General features: G+C 49.5%; 1 protein-coding gene across 2 annotated transcripts in view; it reads right to left on the bottom strand.

Moving 5' to 3' along the window:
- The window catches only part of ADARB2 (adenosine deaminase RNA specific B2 (inactive)), a 400,959-nt gene that overhangs the window by 43,809 nt on the left and 339,525 nt on the right, over positions 1–17,625 (bottom strand). For both annotated transcript variants that reach the window (XM_019628648.1, XM_019628649.1), the window contains 2 exons: positions 11,093–11,261; positions 7,968–8,119 (listed from right to left, as the gene is read on the bottom strand). In XM_019628648.1, coding sequence (XP_019484193.1) covers positions 7,968–8,119; positions 11,093–11,261 — 321 coding nt within the window. The remainder of the gene's footprint in view (positions 1–7,967; positions 8,120–11,092; positions 11,262–17,625) is intronic.

The raw sequence follows: 17,625 nt of genomic DNA, 5'->3' as shown, positions 1-17,625 counted from the left end.
AAGAGGCATTTCTCTAAAAAGGACATACAGATGGCCAACAGGCATATGAAAAAATGTTCAACCTCACTAATCATTAGAGAAACACAAATAAAAACCACAGAGATACCACCTCACTCTGGTCAGAATGGCTATCATCAATAAATCAACAAACAACAAGTGCTGGCGAGGTTGTGGGGAAAAGGGAACCCTGCTGCACTGTTGGTGGGACTGCAGATTGGTGCAGCCATTATGGAAGTCAGTATGGCGGTATCTCAAAAAATTGGAAATTGAACTGCTGTATGACCCAGCAATTTCACTCTTGGGTATCTATCTAGAGAGACTCAAGATGCTAATTCAAAAAAATATATGCACACCTATGTTTATTGCAGCACTATTTACAATAGCCAAGACTTGGAAACAACCAAAATGCGCAACGGTAGATGACTGGATTAGGAAGCTGTGGTACATTTATACAATGGAATATTACTCCACTATAAAGAAGAATGAAATCTTACCATTTGCAATGATACAGATGGACGTAGAGAACATTATGTTAAGTGAAATAAATCAGTCAGAGGAAGACAAATACCATATGATCTCACTTATATGTGGAATCTAAAAAACTGAATGAACAAGAAAAGAACACGCAATAGTCTCAGAGATATAGAGAAAAAACTGATGGTTGCTAGTTAGGAGGGGGGGTGGGGATGAGGGAGAAGGGGAAGAGATTAGACAGCATAAATAAGTAACTACAATATTGCCACAAGGATATGAAAGACAGTTCACGGAATATAATTAATAATGTTGTAAATATTTTGTAAGGTGTCAAATGGTCCTGTGTTTTGTTAGGGAGACCACTTCATGGATGGGGTAGAGGCTTGATCACTGCACTGTACACCTGATGTTGTATAATTTGTATGTCAACTATAATTGAATATATATGTATATAGTCACAGGACGTGGAGTATAGTGTGGGAATGGAGTCAAGGGAATTGTAATAGATATGTATGATATGGCAGGGGAAGAGTGGGGCAGTGGATCGGGGGAGGAGGGTTGTCACTTTGAGGGGTAAAAAGTATAACTATTGCACTGTGTTGTACAGCTAAAACTAAAAAATGTTCATTTCACACACACAAAAATAAATAAATAATAAATAAAAAAATAAAAAAAGTTCTGTACATGGAATCTGGATATTGTAATACGGAAATGGTTAATGGCTTTGCATACAACGTGTATCTAACACAGCAGAGCAATCCCAGTATTTACATACATGTGATATCATGGATAAATACTAGATGCATTCTTTAAAAGTTTCTATTGAAGTTTGAGAAGTTGTACAGATTTGGTTTCTCTGTCACTTACCCTTATTGAAGGCATCAAATAATAAGTAATGTGGATTTATGTGGGCACCTTCTCTCATATATAGATCTCAATGTAACTTCCAGTTTGTTTTTTCATTATTTCTAAGAAGTTCCTATACTACCTACCATAGTGCCCAAAGGCCTTCTCCTGGGAAAAAAGATTACTGTACTTCAGTAGAGACAGTAAACTTTTGAAAGGTTTTGATTGCTTTTTGATCCTTCTGCCAACCAAGTACTTGATGAGACCCAAGTACTTAGACTGGTCGGTGAGTCATCCACAGAAGGAAGGAACAAGGTGACAGACTCAACCTGGGAGGCAGGGAGTGGGTGGGGGTGTAGCTAAGGACATCCAGCCCTCCCTCTGGTGAAGCACAAATCTCTTCTTTACAGCTTTAAATGGGCACTAGGAATCAGAGGATGATGACGATGGTGGTGATAATGGTGATGATGAGAGTGATGGTGACAATGCTAATGATGGTAATGATGATGATGGTGATGATGGTGGTGTTGGTGGTGGTGATGGTGATGATGGTGATGATGATAGTGATGGTGATGGTGACAATGATGATGATGATGATGATGATGATGATGATGATGATGATGATAAATTGAACATAAGATAGTTGACATAACTCAAAACACCTGAGGCAAACTTTGGTCTGACCTGACTTTTTACACTGTCCAGTGGGGGTCTTTATCACATCAATTTCCAGTGGTCAGCAGCATTGGGAGAGTGGAGGGCCAGCGTACCTAACAGTCTGCACAATTTACTGCATGTTAGGGACCTGACTCTTACATGTGAGGAATATTTTTTCTCAGGGAATGTGGTACTTGCAGCCCCTCTCTTTCTGGTGATTATAGTGTTCATATCATTCTCGCATGCTTCAACCACTGTGTCATTTTTCAGACTTTGGAAGTTGCCTATTATATTGTAAGGCTTTTCTAAATTCTTACCCACTGCTTCTGCACAACTAACGTGCCTTCAAGCAGACTCCATAGTCAGTAGTGCCATGACAACAGGGAGGTATGGCTCGAATAACAACTGGTTTCTAGGAACTAACCCAAGCTTTCAGGTAGATTAATTTTTCCTGAAGAGCCAGGTGCACAAGGGGCTCCTGAGAAGTGTTTGTTGGAGGGGATGTAAAATCTCAGGCTGCCTTCTCTAGCAGCTCCCTGGTGAGCTTGATCAGTGGTCTTACAGAGCCCGTTTCCTCTGGCTCTTTCTTGCCTAATTGCAAGAGGCAGGGGGGAGTTGAAGATGCCACTTCTAGCAGAACAAAATGCGATAGAATAAGAAGCTGCAGGGAACGGAACTTAAATATGTGTTGTTGGTTTACAGCATGCCCTACAGTGAAGGTGTGCAACAGGAAAGTGCTGCCTGCCATGTACACACCCATGAGAATATTCTAATCTAATTCTAATAGCCCACGTCATCAGACTCTTCACTACAGTGCTTATTAACCTGAAACCCTTACCTTTGGAGATTGATGTCAAGATAAAGTGAGGGTGGTAATACACCATAGGAAATTGTTCAAGTAAACATTTTATTTTTAGGAGAGAATCAAACGGAAGTGGAGATAAATGGTAATTGAAAAAGTCCACCTAGGGAGCCAAGATATATATAAAAAGTGACATATGGTTGCTGTAAGACTATATGGGAGAGAGAGTAAAAAATGGAAAACAGGTATAGGAAAGGAAGAGAATGTTTTTAAACACCAAATAAACTTGTTAATTTTCAAGTCATCTTTAAAAGGCATATCCCAGAAGCATTACCTGTGAAGCAATCGACTAATTATTGTGATGTCTACAGTATTTGTCATGTGGTCATGTGGGCGTCCTTTGTTTGTACTTGATGAAGATAGTGATGGTGACAATGGTGAGTTAGGAGGTCATTTACATTCGTTGATGCTGCAACGCACGAACGTGGTCATATATTGCATGCGTCTATAACTCAGTAAGCAAATCTGAAGACAGGGACTTCAGGAAGTGCATGTTAGGTTCCCTGACTTCCGATGGGATTCTGGGCTTATCTAGTGAGTAGCCCTAATGTACAATAAGTGGAGTAGAGCACAGTAAGCACTTAGCACATGCTTGTAAGATCTGGCATAATCTTGCGATTTTTCATGGCATCTTGAGGGAGACAGATTGGAAATTTAGCTAAGCTGTCAAACTCCTGGGAAATGGCAGCAAGTACTGAATTTACCAGGCTACTTGAGAACCTGCCAAGAAGGAGGACTTTTCATGAAGGATGCTGGTGGGTTAGTGGGAGGACAGTAAGTAGTTGCCCTACAAGAACTCACCACAGGGAAGAACCCTCATGCTTTCATTGCTCTTGACCATTCTGGTTCCTATCAGAATGGCCTTCGGTCTAGCCCCGGTCTCCCAGGGCCACTCAGGACACAGACCATTCATGGGGCTGGCCTCCTCCAGCAAGACACTGTGAGTGGGTAAGATCAAGATTCCCATCTGCAGACCCTGTGGCTCCATCCCCACCAGAAATGGCAAGCCTGCCTGGCCTTTGGGGAGGCCCCAGCAGACCTCCTGCTCACGCAGACCTTCCCACCACACCAGATGGGGCAGGAGACAAGCTAGGGGCTTCCAACCAAGAGCTCAAAACATGGCTGACCCTCCAGATCACAGGGGAGCTTTCAAAAGACCAGGTCCTGGGACTCCACCCCAGTGAAGGCACCAGAATCTCGGGGGAGGTGCAGGCGGCAGGAACCTGTATTGGCAGAAACTTCCCGGGTGGTCTTGACAGATAAGCCAGAGGTGTGGACAACCCAATCAAGTGTGCGACTGTTCACAGTCCACACACCTCTGGGATGCCTCAGACCAGTCAGTACTGACTCCGTTTTTAGACTCCAGGGAGAGAGAATTTATGATCCATCCAGATGAGTGTTTTTGAGAAGAAAAACCTGGGGAATTTAGAATTTCATCAGCCATAGGCATCCGAGGGAGGTGGGCTGGGTCATGCCAGGGCTCTGTGCTGGCCTCAGGGGCCTGTGGAAGTTTTATCACTGAGGGACAGCTGAGGCCAGGGCGGCCCTGGTGGGTGGCACAGTCACTGGGCAGCCGGTGGGAGTCAGACGTTTGTAATGGTCAGACTTAGTTCTCTGCCAGTCAGTCATCTGGGATGTGATACTGGCTTCACTGGTTTAGACCCAAGAACAGACTTTCCTTCCTGTGCTTGCTCTGCATTCCTTCACTCTTTAAAGGAAGGGGGACAATGCAGGCACCTCTGTTCAGAGCATCTCAGACAGTCAGTCATAGTTGTGTCTGCAGATCCAGTTCGTCAGACGCCTGTTGAGTATGTGTGTGCGTGCATATGTATGCATGAGTACCTGTGTGTGCATACGTGCTTATGTACCCATATGTACTGGAGTGCACATGCTCATATGTATGTGTGTGCACACATGTGTGCTTCTATCCATGTGTGTATGTCCTCATGTATGTGTATGTACACAGGTGCACACGTGTGCATATGTTCTTATGTATACACACGAGCACACATATGTGCTTATGCATATACATGTGTACATACTGTACATGTGCTCATGTGTGCACACACATGTGATCAAACCAATGTGTGTACTTGTGTGTGAATGTTCTTATGTATGTGTGCACACACATGCTTATGCACATGTGTACTAGTGTGTGCACATGCTTGTATGTGTGTGCCCACACATGCGCTTATACCCGTGTGTGTACTTGTGTGTGCATCTGTGCTTATGCACGTGTGTGTGTGTGTGTGTGTGTGTGTGTAGGAAGTGGGGAAGAGAATTGGGCACAGTTGCAGATGACATGTCCGTGCGGAGGTGTACAAATGCCGACCAAATGAGGGCATGAGGATAAAATAAGCTCAAGTGATAGAGACCATGCAGGGCAATGCTGGCAAAGAGAGGGTGGCCCCCAAAGAGGCCAGGAAGTGGGAGGCCTTGGTCTCCAGGGCAGGGCTTCTCCCAGGTTGTGATGTGCTTGTCAGAACCGATGATAACCTCAATAGGGATGGCACGTACTTGTATGGGCACAACGATACTGCCGTGACCTTTGGGCTGTGTGCCCCAGAGTGGAGGGGGAGTGAGGCTGGGTTTCTGCAGGGCTGGCCTGTAGGAGGCAGACAGGCTGACCTCTGTGATTGGCCCCAACAGGCAGGGTTCCCTGCAAGGCTGTCCCCATGGCCTCTGCCCAGTAGAAGCCCATCAGAGTGAAGGTCATGGCTGCCTGCATTCCTTGCTCCAGCAGGGCTTTCCAACCCTCTTGAAAGAGTAGCAGAGAGAAACACACGAGAGAGCCAATGCAGAGCCTCCACCCTTGATGTCAGCGGATTCTCTCTAATGTGACAGTTATTCCTGAGCCTCATGCCTTCCTTGGGAGGGCAGGGAAATTGAAATCTGTCTAAGAGACCCTTCCAAGCAGAAATTTGGGGTTTTCTGTCCTTACTGAGTGGATGAGGAACAGTGATGTAGGGCTCTTGGCAGACGGCCTGCGGGATGAACTGGCCAGCGGCCCCTCTTTGGCATCTCCAGTAGGAGGCACTGGAGCAACACCAGCCTCAGCACCTCATTTTTGTCTGGCATTATCTGCAGCCAAAATGTGAGGAAAATGCTTTATTTTTTTTCTCCTACCAGCACCTGCCACTTCTTAAAAACACCATGAAATAAAAGACATCTGTGCCTGAAAGCGAACCCCAGGGCACATGTGAGAACGTGTGTGTTTGTTTTTCTAAATCACCAGCTTTGCAAGTTGGAATCAGGACTGTGGAGGCTGCAGTGGGTGTCTGAAGTGCAGAGGTGGGGGCCCGATGAGCTGGAACTGGCCTCTGCAGACACCGGTGGGGCTCCCGGCGGGGCTCAGGCGGGGCTGGGTTCCCAATGGCAGGAAGCTGCATGAATTAGGCCAGCCGCACACATGTGCAGGTCTCCCCCCCAGGACTGAAGAGCTCTAGGCTGGGTTTTCATGATGCCAAAGCTTCCATGAAAAATGGAACGATAATTCCAGTAGCTACACAGACCACATTTCAGTTATCTATGGGGTGTCGGGCTCATGTAGACCCAGCCTGATGAACACCTCAGGAGAAATGATCCGCTCCATGTTGTTGTTCCCTCTCTCTTTCTGAGATGGCATGGTGGTGAAGGAACACCCTGCCTGACCCCATCAGGCCGCCCAGCCCCTCACCCCTGGGGCAAAGCCTTGAAATGTCCCTGGTACTTACTGGGTTGCATTCTCTTGATTCTCAATTAGACTCGATTCTTCCATTTACTTTCCATAGAGTGTTGTATGGCCTGAATGTTTATGTCCCCAAATTCTTATGTAGAAGCCTAACCCCCAGTGTGGTGGTGTCAGGAGGCGGGGCCTCTGGGACATGATGAGGTCATGAGGGTGGAGCCCCCATGGATGAGATTAGCATCCTCATGAAAAAGAAGTCACAGTGAGAAGATGCCTCCTGTGAACCAGGAAGCGGGTCTTCACCAGACATTGAACCTGCTGACGCCTTGATCTCAGACATTCAACCTCCAGACTGCGAGGGATAAGTGTCTGCTATTTATAAGCCCCGACCTGTGGCGTCCACTACAGCGGCCCACGCTGAGTAAAGGTATTGAAAAAGTCACTTGGAGTCCCACTCTGAAGGATCCCATCCAGCCCGCTCCCTAGAGAAGCAGGTTAAATTCATGTAGGACTAAAGCTATGCTATTTCCCGCACCCTTGGGATGTGGCAAGGCAAGCATCCAGCAAGCACTCATCTTTCCTTCTAGTGGTGATTCAACACAAACGTAGTCTTCCATGTGGGAGGAGGGGTCAGAAGGGAGAATTTAGTGACTGTACCATCTCTGTTTCTACTGTTGTTTCCTCTGAGCCCAAGACAGAGACTTCAGTGCCTCCACTGCTCATTAGGACCAGGTCCCTGTCACACACACACTTAATGGCATGGCCACATCAGGAGGGTGGCCTGTGTGGCTTCTGGGAAGGTACGTGTACGTGTACACATGCGCACAAGCATGTGTAACACACACACACACACACGCATCAGCAATAGATTTTCTTAGCACACTTACAGCAGCCACAAGATTTCTTGTTTCACAGGGATGCTGAGCATCAGATCCACAGGGAGGAGACCCCTTGGTGTCCTGGCACACACAGAGTGCCCTTTCCGTGTTGCTGGAGGTGACTGGTCCTGTGCATACCTGCTTTCATAAACTCCCTGCAAGTGGGTTCAGCACGGAACTTGGGGTGATGCCAGCTAACCTGGGGAGGTGTCTGCTTGGCATCACCTGTTACTGGCTTAGTTAAAAAGCTGTGCTTTATTTTCCCCAAAGTTGCAGCAGAAGCACCCAAAGCAGTGTGAATGTGCTGTCACTGCATGTAACTCTGGTCTTCGTCCTCCTGGCTCTGTCCTCAGCCCAGGACAAGGTTTCTGACTTATCACATGACGTGGGAGCCAAATAATGAAACAGTTTATATAGAGGGACAGCTAGTCAGGACTGCAGATGCCATGCCATCGGTGCCCAGCATCTGAGGGCCTGGCCACAGCACACGCGTGAGGCCTGGCACAGATAGCCTGGGGCCGCATCCCAGATGGAGGACAGCATGGGGCCAGTTGTTTAAAAAGGTAAAAACTTGGTCTCTTACGGTCCGTGGTGATTTCGTAGGGAGAGTTCAGGCGCGCATCTCCGCAGGGGGACGTGCTCACGTACAGATGGAATAGGGTGTTGTCCCTCAGCCTGTAGCCTCCGTCCTTCAGCCGCACGAATATGGAGCGCTCCGAGTCCTCTCGACGCTGGCTAGGGACAGAAAGAGGCGCAGTCACTGCTGTGGACCAAGCCAGACATGTCCCGACAAGCGGGCGCTTTTGTCCCATTTTGTTGTTATTCCCCACTTTCCCCTCTTCACCTTTGCACAGAAACCTCTAGAATAGCTGAAAGCAAAACATGGCAGAAACCCCGTTCTTGTCACCCCTCTCCAACAGTCACGTTTGGGCTCTTTCCCACAGCCCGCTTCTTAGTAGATGTGAACCCGGATCTGTGTTTATAAAACTGGGCTCACAAGCGGTCCTCGCGGGCACCGTGGGTTCCACGCGGCCTCCACGGGCAATGCGTTTCTGTATTAAAGGAGAAAAGGAACTTTGACAGTGGGTAGAGCTTGGCTGCCGGACCAGCGAGGAGTCCAGGGCTTGGACCTGCTTTCCTTCTGCACCCAGCCCGGGTAGTGCTCCAGCAAACCCAGCAGCCCTCCAGCCCCTGAAGGACATGTCTTTGCCCTTGGCCGTCCCACGCAGTCATCACATGCCCATCTCCTCTGATGTGCCCAGGCCCTGCAGGGCACGAAGCCAGCATGGCTGCTCCCTTCTCAGACCCCATTCTCACTAGTCACAGACTCTCTTCTCTCTGCCGCTCTGGCTGTTTTTACACGTTCTGCCCCATTGGTGACGGATTCTCGCCTGCCGGTTGTGCCATCACACAGGCAGCAGAACAGACATTTTCTCCCCAGGAAACCCTCAAGATGGCCCACAGTCTTCCTGCTTCCTTGCCTCTGCTCCTTCCGCTGCCAGTCCCCCCTTGCTCTCTCGAAGTACCCCCCTCCCTGGCCCCAGGCTTGGAGCAAATGCAGAGCCTGGCCTGCGGGGGCACTGTGCTCCACTTGTCACCTTTGTTGGCTTTCTGCAGCCATTGCTCATACCCCCATGGGGCAGGCCGCACCCTTCCCAGCCAGTGGCACGGTGACATTGCTCGTGGGTCACTCCCTGGAGCTCCCAAGACTCCACGTTAGTGGGTTTGAGGGACACTGCTTCAAAGGATGTGGACGCAGCTGGGGGAGGCAAGGGAGAAATGTTTCTGGCAAAGACACAGCCATGAGGCACTGTGACCACACACCCCACTGCAGGGCTGCATCTGGACGCGTCACGTGCTCACGTCCACCTGCAGCTCTGCTTCTGTGGTTTTTGTAGAGAGATGGCAGCCAGCGTAGCGACAGCCTGCACCTTCTGGCGGCCCAAGCAGGTTGCCCGAGGACCTGGAGCGTGTTTCCTGGGGTCTCCGCCACCCCATGCTTTCAGAACCTCTCTGAGAACATGCTCAGAGGAGGAGCAGGCAAGAAATTGCCACTTCAGTGGTGGTTCCAGGCGTCAGGGTCTGGGAAGTCGGGTGCACTCAGGACTGTGGGGTATAGGAGAGGGTTGAACCTGACTGGTGTTTCAGATGTGCTCTGAGCTGCTGGCTGGAGACATGGGAAGTTGGCCTGGGCTTGTGTGTTAACATTTGAGCCCCATGGCCTGGGATGGGACAAAGTCTGGGGAAGGGAAATGAAAAGGCAGGCTGCCCGGTGTCTGAGAGGAGGCCACACCTTGTGTGCTCTGTAAGAAGTGTCCGTGGCTGAGAAACTGTCAGAACAGGTTGCAGACAAAGATGGAAGGAGGCGCTCAGCTCTCCTGCACATTTCTGCTGGTCAGACGCACCAAGCCTAGTGAAAATACTGGGTCATGGCTCCCCTTTAAAGTGGGCACAGCTTTGTCAGAATGGAACGGAGGTGTCGATGTCACCAGTACTCTGTTGTGCTGGGATACAGTTGACTGGGGGAGTAGGGAGTTGCTCCAGGTAACAAAGCACCATCCACAGTGTTTCCCAGAGGCAGCCAGCTTTCTGTGGGGTTGTCTTTCTTTTTAGAGCCTGCGGCTAGATCTGGATTAATGATGAAGGCCCGTGGTGGAAAGAATATTGTCTTCACTAAAACCCACAGGAAAGGGCAGCTGCTCCTCTGGGGACACCTGTGCGTCCCTCTCTAGCTAGCCTGCAATCCCATCGTCTCCTTGTCTGTGGCATTTGGAGTGTGAGTGAGGAGCGGGCAAAACACTCTGAGTGATAGCGGTCAGTGTGTGGAGTACTGGCAGCCATGGCCTCACCCTCTTTATTATCAGAGCCCTTGACTTTGGATGAATTCTGGCCTTGTGACAAGAGCACTGTGCCAGGGACTTGGGCCTTAACTGTGGGACACTGTTGTCCTAGGGAAAGGCTGCCCTTTAGTGACCCCCTTGCTATGGGCTCAACGTTTGTACTCCCAAAATTCCCATGTTGAAGCCATACCCCCCAGTGTGGTGGTGTCAGGAAGTGGGGCCTTGGGAGGTCATGAGGTCATGAGGGTGGATCCCCCGTGATGGGATCAATGACCTTATAAAGGAGACCTCTGAGAGCTCCCTTACCTCTCCCTCCATGTGAGGTCATGTGCCGTCCATGAACCAGGAAGTGGGTCCTCACCAGACACTGGATCTGCTGAGGAGTTGACCCTGGACTTCCACCCTCCAGACTGTGATCAGTCAGTGACTCAGCCCCAACCTGGGGTGTCTGTTATAGCAGCCTGAACTAAGACACCTCAGACATTTTCCTAGAAAATGTCATCACATGGAATGGGTGTGTGACACGATGTGTTCATACATGTGGGCATGCGTATGGGGGGATGACATGTGTGCACCTTGCAGATCGCCTGCTGCAGCCACGGTCACCCAGGGACAGGCAGACGTCCCCTGGAGGGAGGCCTGAGCATCATGAGGAGGTGTCTGAAATTTGAGCATCTGACCGGACTGTGTGGCAACATTGCCAGTGCCCAAAGCACGCCTCCCATCTGAGTAAGATGAGTGCTGCTAGGGCAGCCTGTCCGCCACATGCAGGGGTTCTGCTTGAATACAGATAATAACAGCGGAGCTGACCTGTGTCACTAGGCCGAACTGACGTCCATAGCCAGTGTCCCTTGGCCTGGCCACTCACCTGAGGTGCAGCTCCAGCTGCGCATACAGGAAGTGGAGCAATGCCCTTCGGGCCACGGTCTCGGCGTGGCAGTCGTTGACCACCAGCCCCTGGTCATTGATGTACTCGCCGCTGATGCACTTGGTCCCTGAGGACAGGACGACGACCTGAGCTTGCCTGACGTCCAGGCCTGGGGGACAGAGAAGGCATCAGAACAGCGCCCTCCCCATGGGGTGACTGCTTTCCTTGTCACCTGCCTCATCCTGTGCAGAGCCCGCTGCCCCAGCCTCCCTGTTCTCCCACTTGCGAGCCTCTACGTTCACACAGGCTGGCGAGTACTGCACGGCTGCAATGAGGGGGCTTCGTGGAGACACATCAGGTGTCAGTGGGAGTGCTCATTCCCAGACTACTCAAAACCTGAGTGTGTCTGTATTTGATGGGCACATTTGTATAGCAGAGTCCTGGGAAGAGAGGATGTGGTGACCTGTCACCAAACAAGCGACACAAGGTCACTGCCACCCACAACCTGCAGGGAGAGCAAGTGGACGGGCTGCTGGTGTTCAGGCTGCAATCCCAGAGTATAGAGCCCCTGGCTGCTTGCACCATCATTACCCAGACAGATCCCAGAAATCCTACCAGCACTTCCCCTTGGTCCTGGGGGTTGAGAATTACACCTTAATTTAAAGATTCACTGATGAGAACGTGTGGTGCCCAGGATGGGGGTGGAGGCCACAGCAAATGTGGACTGTGTGAGAACAGGACACCCCTCCCCCCGCCCCCAGCATTCACCTCTGAGGCTGCCCAGGGCTCCAGGTGATATTCCTGTGCAAACTCAAGACCCACAGACCGTGCGCTCACTTCGCCTTCCTGAGTGGAGCCTGCTGTCCCTTAGAGCCACTAGGACCTGGTGGTGAGCTGGACCAAGTGCCCGGGTCCCCAAACGTGTGTCTCTAAGTTACCTGGGACCTAGCTGGTGACTCCTACTCAGAGTCACTGCTTTTCTGACCTACTCCCTTTCTGGGGCTTTGCTTGGACTGAACAAACCTCTGATTGTGGAAGTCAAGGCTCATGGTCCCCAGGAGTTGGAGGTGCGAGTGTCACATGCTCAGCCATCTGTGCCCCAAGAGCACTTGTAGTAAGTGTGGCCTGGGCCTTGAGGGCTGCCTGGAGAGGCCATCAAGGCTAACTGAACACCACGCGAGTGACAACACAATGTTGGGCCCAGTGTGTCCCCTTCCAGAACTGCAGGGGTGTCTCGTGGGCCCCGCACAGACATGGGGGTTCCACTGAGGCTGTGGCCCACGCTCTCCATGAGTCCCGCCTGGGCCTGGCCTGTCTTTGGGGCCGCATTTCAGGAGTGATGTCTGAGCTACAGATTTTTCGCTTCCCCAAACTTTCGCTTACTCCTGAGGACAGTGCAAGACTCACATCACCAAAAGCCATGAATGGGGCTGAGTTCTCTGATTTAACCCACACGATTTCCATTTCCCCTAAAGAACCACAGGACAGATGGGGGACAAGCTGCAGGGGGCTATGCCTCCTGTTGCATGACACTTTCTGTCTCTGGAGGCCTCAAGCCCTTACAGCTCTGTAGGGGTCACAGCATGCACCATCACCATCTCTGCTTCCCTTCTTATGGGTGGACCCAGCTGTTTCCTGGACCCAGCACACCAGGCTTGGCGTGCTTCATGGCTTTGTGCTGACAGCTAGGAAATGAGGCTTCTGTCTGCTGGTGGCCGTCACATGTGACCAACGGAGAGAGTGCAGTCAGCTCCACGAGGACGAGCCTCAGGAGAACTCACAAAGCACCCCAAGCGTCATTGTTATTATTTTTAATGCTCTTTACATACAATGAGTGCAGGGGCTTTTGAGGTCAGAGGCACGAAGGGGGCAGTTTTATGATGCTCTCTGAGCCCAGGTTCCTAGCCACAGGATGGGGGCCATGTTGGCTGCTGCCTGGAGACCCCCTGCCACCCTTCTCTTGGCCTCAGCGCTTTTTTTCCTTTTCCCGCTGAGGACAGGAGCTCATAAGTCCTCCATGCAGGGCAGGTGTCACAACTTACTCTTCACAGGACTGTGCTCATTTTGACCACAGTCAAAGGAATCTTATCAACAAAAAGGATATTCTCTGCAGGAATGAAAACAAAACAAAACGAAAGAGGCCTCAAGAGCGAACCCCAAACTCTGTGTCTTTGAAATGTGATTCATTGAGAGTGTTTTCTCATGAGAAACTTGGAAAACAGTCATGGAAACAGGCTAGAATGGGGGACCAAGCAAGGCAAAGAGGAGGTGTCACTTGTGTGTGGTCTCAGGCTGATCTGATAGAAAACTCTGGAATGTGCAGCATGCCATGGAATCAACCTGCTGTGAGAGAAGGTCCTGAGCTGCTCCCACCCGCTTGCTGGGGGCAGGGTCCCAGGCACAGTGAGGGGCTGGCTGGGCGTGGTGCCAGCAGGTCCATGGAGAAGCAGGACTGAGTACACATCTCTATACCTATAAAATGGCCATCAAGCAAAGCTCGTACGCTGAAGATCGACATGAGCAAAGGTCCCAGAAAATCTGAACTTGCTGGTGTCTACAGAATAAATAGAAAAGGTGATCAGAGCTCCCTCCACAAGCACCAAGCCCAGTTAATTTTGGGGAAGATTAATACCAACCTTTAAGTAGCCAATGATATCATGACTACCAGCAGTGTTTCAGAGCATACAAAAATAAGGAAAACATTCCAATTTTTTTATTATGAAATGCCTACATTAGAGATCGACCTATTTGACTAAGACTAAAAGAGAAAGAAAACTACAGATGTCCTCAGTAATGGATATTAAAATTCTAACTAAAATACTAACCACCAAGCATCAGAGGAAAAAAGCAATACAGTCATCACTGTGAGGTGGGTTTATTCCAGAAATGCAAAAACGGATTATATTTAAAAAATTAGAATGCAATACTAAAATATGATTATAATCACAGACATTGAGAAGGCATCTGACAAAATCCAACAACCACTTTTAATAAAAACTCAATAAATAAAATATATGGTAATGGAAGGAGAACTGACTCTGGGTGGTGAACATACAGTGTGATATATAGATGATGTATTATGGAATTGTACACTTGAAACCTATGTAACTTTACTAACCATTGACACCTCAATAAAGTTTAATTAAAAAAACCTCAATCAATAGAATAGATAAATTTTCCCAAAGTGATTATATATGCAGAGGGTGTCCAAAAAATGTATACACATTTTAAGAAAGGAAAACTGTATTAAAATTGTCATACTCAATATATACCCACAACAAGAGATGAATACAAGTCACATTTGACTTCTGCAATCGCAAGAGGTGCTCAAAGTGGTTACCATCAGCGTCCAGACACTTCTGATTATGGTGAACTATTACTTGAGCAATATTGACCAAAGGGTCCACTTGTATACACTTTTTTGGACCCCAGTACACACACACACACACACACACACACACACACAATACATGTAGAGAAGTACACACACATATACAGGTATAGACACATGTATTATGTATAGAGACGGACACACACACACACACCCTGCATCATACTTGATGGGAGACCCTAGAAGGATTTTACTACACCTAGGACCACAACAAGAATATTCACTCTAACTCTATTATTTAACATCTATTGAAGCTATCAGCCAACACTACAAGAGAAATTAGAGATATGATAATTGGAAAGGAGCATCATCACTGTTTGAACACACTGTGATTGTATCTGTGGAAACCTCTAGAGAACCCAGTTGAAATACAGCTAGAAACAGTAAGTGAGTTGATCAGGTGATAGGGTACAAGTTAATACACAGAAATCAATAGCTTTCATATTACACACAACAGCTAGTGAGAAATGAGTTCATTTATGATAGCAGCAAACAAGATAATAGGAATGAGTTTAACAAGAAGTGAGCAAGAACTATAATGAATAAAACATTAAAACCTGATTGAGAGACACCAAGAAAACTCAAACAGAAGATGTGCCGCATTCTTGGTTGGGGTACTTAAAGTCCTGAATCCTCTCTGAAGGTAAGGTGGATGAAGTTCCAATAGGAATAGCACGAGAGCTTTGTTTATGACGAAGACAATCTGGTACAAAAACATAGTTTTGTTATTTCTGAACTACACAAGCTGATTGCAATGGTTCCCCCAGGAAATTCTGAAGAAGAGGACTGATTCTAAGAGATTAGCCCTGGTAGACATCAAGCAGGTGATAAAGGCTCAGGGATGTATATTGATGCATGACAGTGGAGCCGACAGGTGGAACGAAGCAGCGAGTCCAGAAATCGACCTGAACTCATGCAGGAATTTAATGTGGGGTAAAGGTACCATCTCACCCTGAGAGGCAGAGACACTGTTCCATTAATGATGTCTAATAATGGAAGAGCCATCTGAAAATAAAGTTGCATCTTCACCCTACACCACACACCGGGGTAAATTCTAGTGGATCAAAGGTTTAGATGCAAAAAATGAAGAACTGCACATGGATGTTTATAGCGGCTTTGTTCATAGTCACTCAAACTTGGAAGCAACCAAGATACCCTTCAGTAGGTGATGGATAAGCAGGCTTGTTTTGTAGATGGAGATGCCCATGTAGCCTGATGGGGAGTGAGGAACAGAGGACCCAGGTATCTGCTGTGTCACGCTTAGACAGGACACACGCCTCACCCCACGGGGCACATGGCTCAGAGACAATGCCAAGACTGACACTAACACACAATCGCTCAGGCACCCTGACTCTGCATGGGGGTCTGACGGGTGAATGCCCCCAAACTTGATGGGCTGCAGGTGAGGTGAGGGGTGAGCATGGGGAGGAAACAACAGAGGCTTGAGATGCTGTGGAGGCCTGATGGCTTTCCCAGGATCCCTGGGCGGTTCCCCCGGGACACGGTGAGTTGCATGGCTAAGCCCCCTGTGGGAGGTGGTGAGGTGGGGTGGGAATGACATATGGACAATCATGTTTCAGCCTGACTTGTCTGTGTTACAACTGTGTGTCCAGTACATGTTCCCTAATAAATGAACTCAACTTTTCCAAATTTAACTTTCGGGGCTCAGGGACTGGGCAGACCCACTGTACACACAGCCTTTCTCTTGCTCCCTGAACCTTTCTCTTCTCTTCCCGTCAGAGCTCACAAGGAACTTGTTGGTCAGTATGAGACGTCAGCGACTAAGGGGCATGAGGCTGGAAGGAGGCCCGAGACACTCCCATCACTGGTCCCTGAGCACTGCGGCCCGGCCCTCCCCCCTCCCCTTTGGCCCGGCCCTCCCCCCTCACCTGCTTCTGTGGGGCCAGAACAGAAAAGCCAGCCCGGTCTGCAGGATGCCTCCCTCTCCCTGCGCTGAAGGGGCCCATGGTGGGAAACTGGGAGAAGTGCAGACACAGGGGCCTGACCTGGGCCAGCAGCCCTGTGCTATGTGACACTGAGAAGATGGGGACTTGTTCACCACGCTGCCAATCATGGTCTCATTTCCTGCAGTCAGGAGCGGCCCTAAGTGATACGGCTTCGGAATGCAGGAACTCCAGGGTGGTGCGAGGTGGCTTGAGAGACGAAAGGGGACCAGGTTGGCTTGCAAGATGGCTACCAGTTGTTGCTCCGAACACGAGCGCTGTGGTGACGTCACACTTAGCATCCTACCCCCAAGGAAGTAGGATGACAGGGACCCTGGCAGACTGAAAACTGTCTTCCCATTTGGACAGCCATTGTGTACTTTGCCCCACTGAGAACCCTTTCTTCTAGATCAAAGGGACACGGATGCAACAGCTGATGTGGGTGGCCAGGTGGCCAGCAGGACGCCTGGCCGGAAACTACACCCAGAAGCCTTGAGTGAAGAGCAGAACACACACACTGCTCAGGAGCTGAAAGCTGCCCTCTGTAAGCAGCCACTTGATTTCCCTGTTTGTAAGGATGAGGACGTGGGATGTGTTTGAGGGGTTCCAAGGGGGACTCTGAGCAGTCCACGAACAGAGGGGACTCTGATGGGCTCCTCTGTTGACCTTGTATTGCGTTCTTTCTTTTCTTTGTGTGAGTTACTTTGGGCTCAAAAGGCTGACGACCATCCATTTGGCAAGTTCAAATGCCTTAGTTAATGGCCAGTGGCAGGGGGAGGCGCTGCACTGAGGCGGGATGGCGGCCACTTGCCCCGATCCTTTCCTCTCCTGACTCCGCAGACTGCGGGCTCATCCGTTAGTGACCTATCTTCAGGCACGGCCACAGGCGGAGCCTCCACCCCTGCAGCGTGACTGCCGTCCTTCCTCATCTGGGCGGCACCCTCTCCCTGTCATCAGCACAGGTGACAGTCCCCTTCCCCGGGCTCTTGTGGGAGACCTTCCAAAGCCTATCACAGAGGGAGACTGGGTGGCACTGGTGAGCACCTTGAGAGTTATTCCAGACTTGCCCCCCCTCATCTCTAAACAAGCAGCAGTGGGATTGGGCTGGGCCACGTATCCACTCAGAGACCGGGTTTCTCTCCCCCTCCATCTTAAGGAGGGAAGTTTGGTACACACAAGTCAGCATCCATGTGACATGA

The sequence above is a fragment of the Hipposideros armiger genome, unplaced genomic scaffold, assembly GCF_001890085.2.
Source record: "Hipposideros armiger isolate ML-2016 unplaced genomic scaffold, ASM189008v1 scaffold_801, whole genome shotgun sequence".
NCBI lineage: Eukaryota > Metazoa > Chordata > Mammalia > Chiroptera > Hipposideridae > Hipposideros > Hipposideros armiger.
Note: the sequence above shows the minus strand (reverse complement) of the source record. Positions and strands in the feature narration are given on the sequence as shown.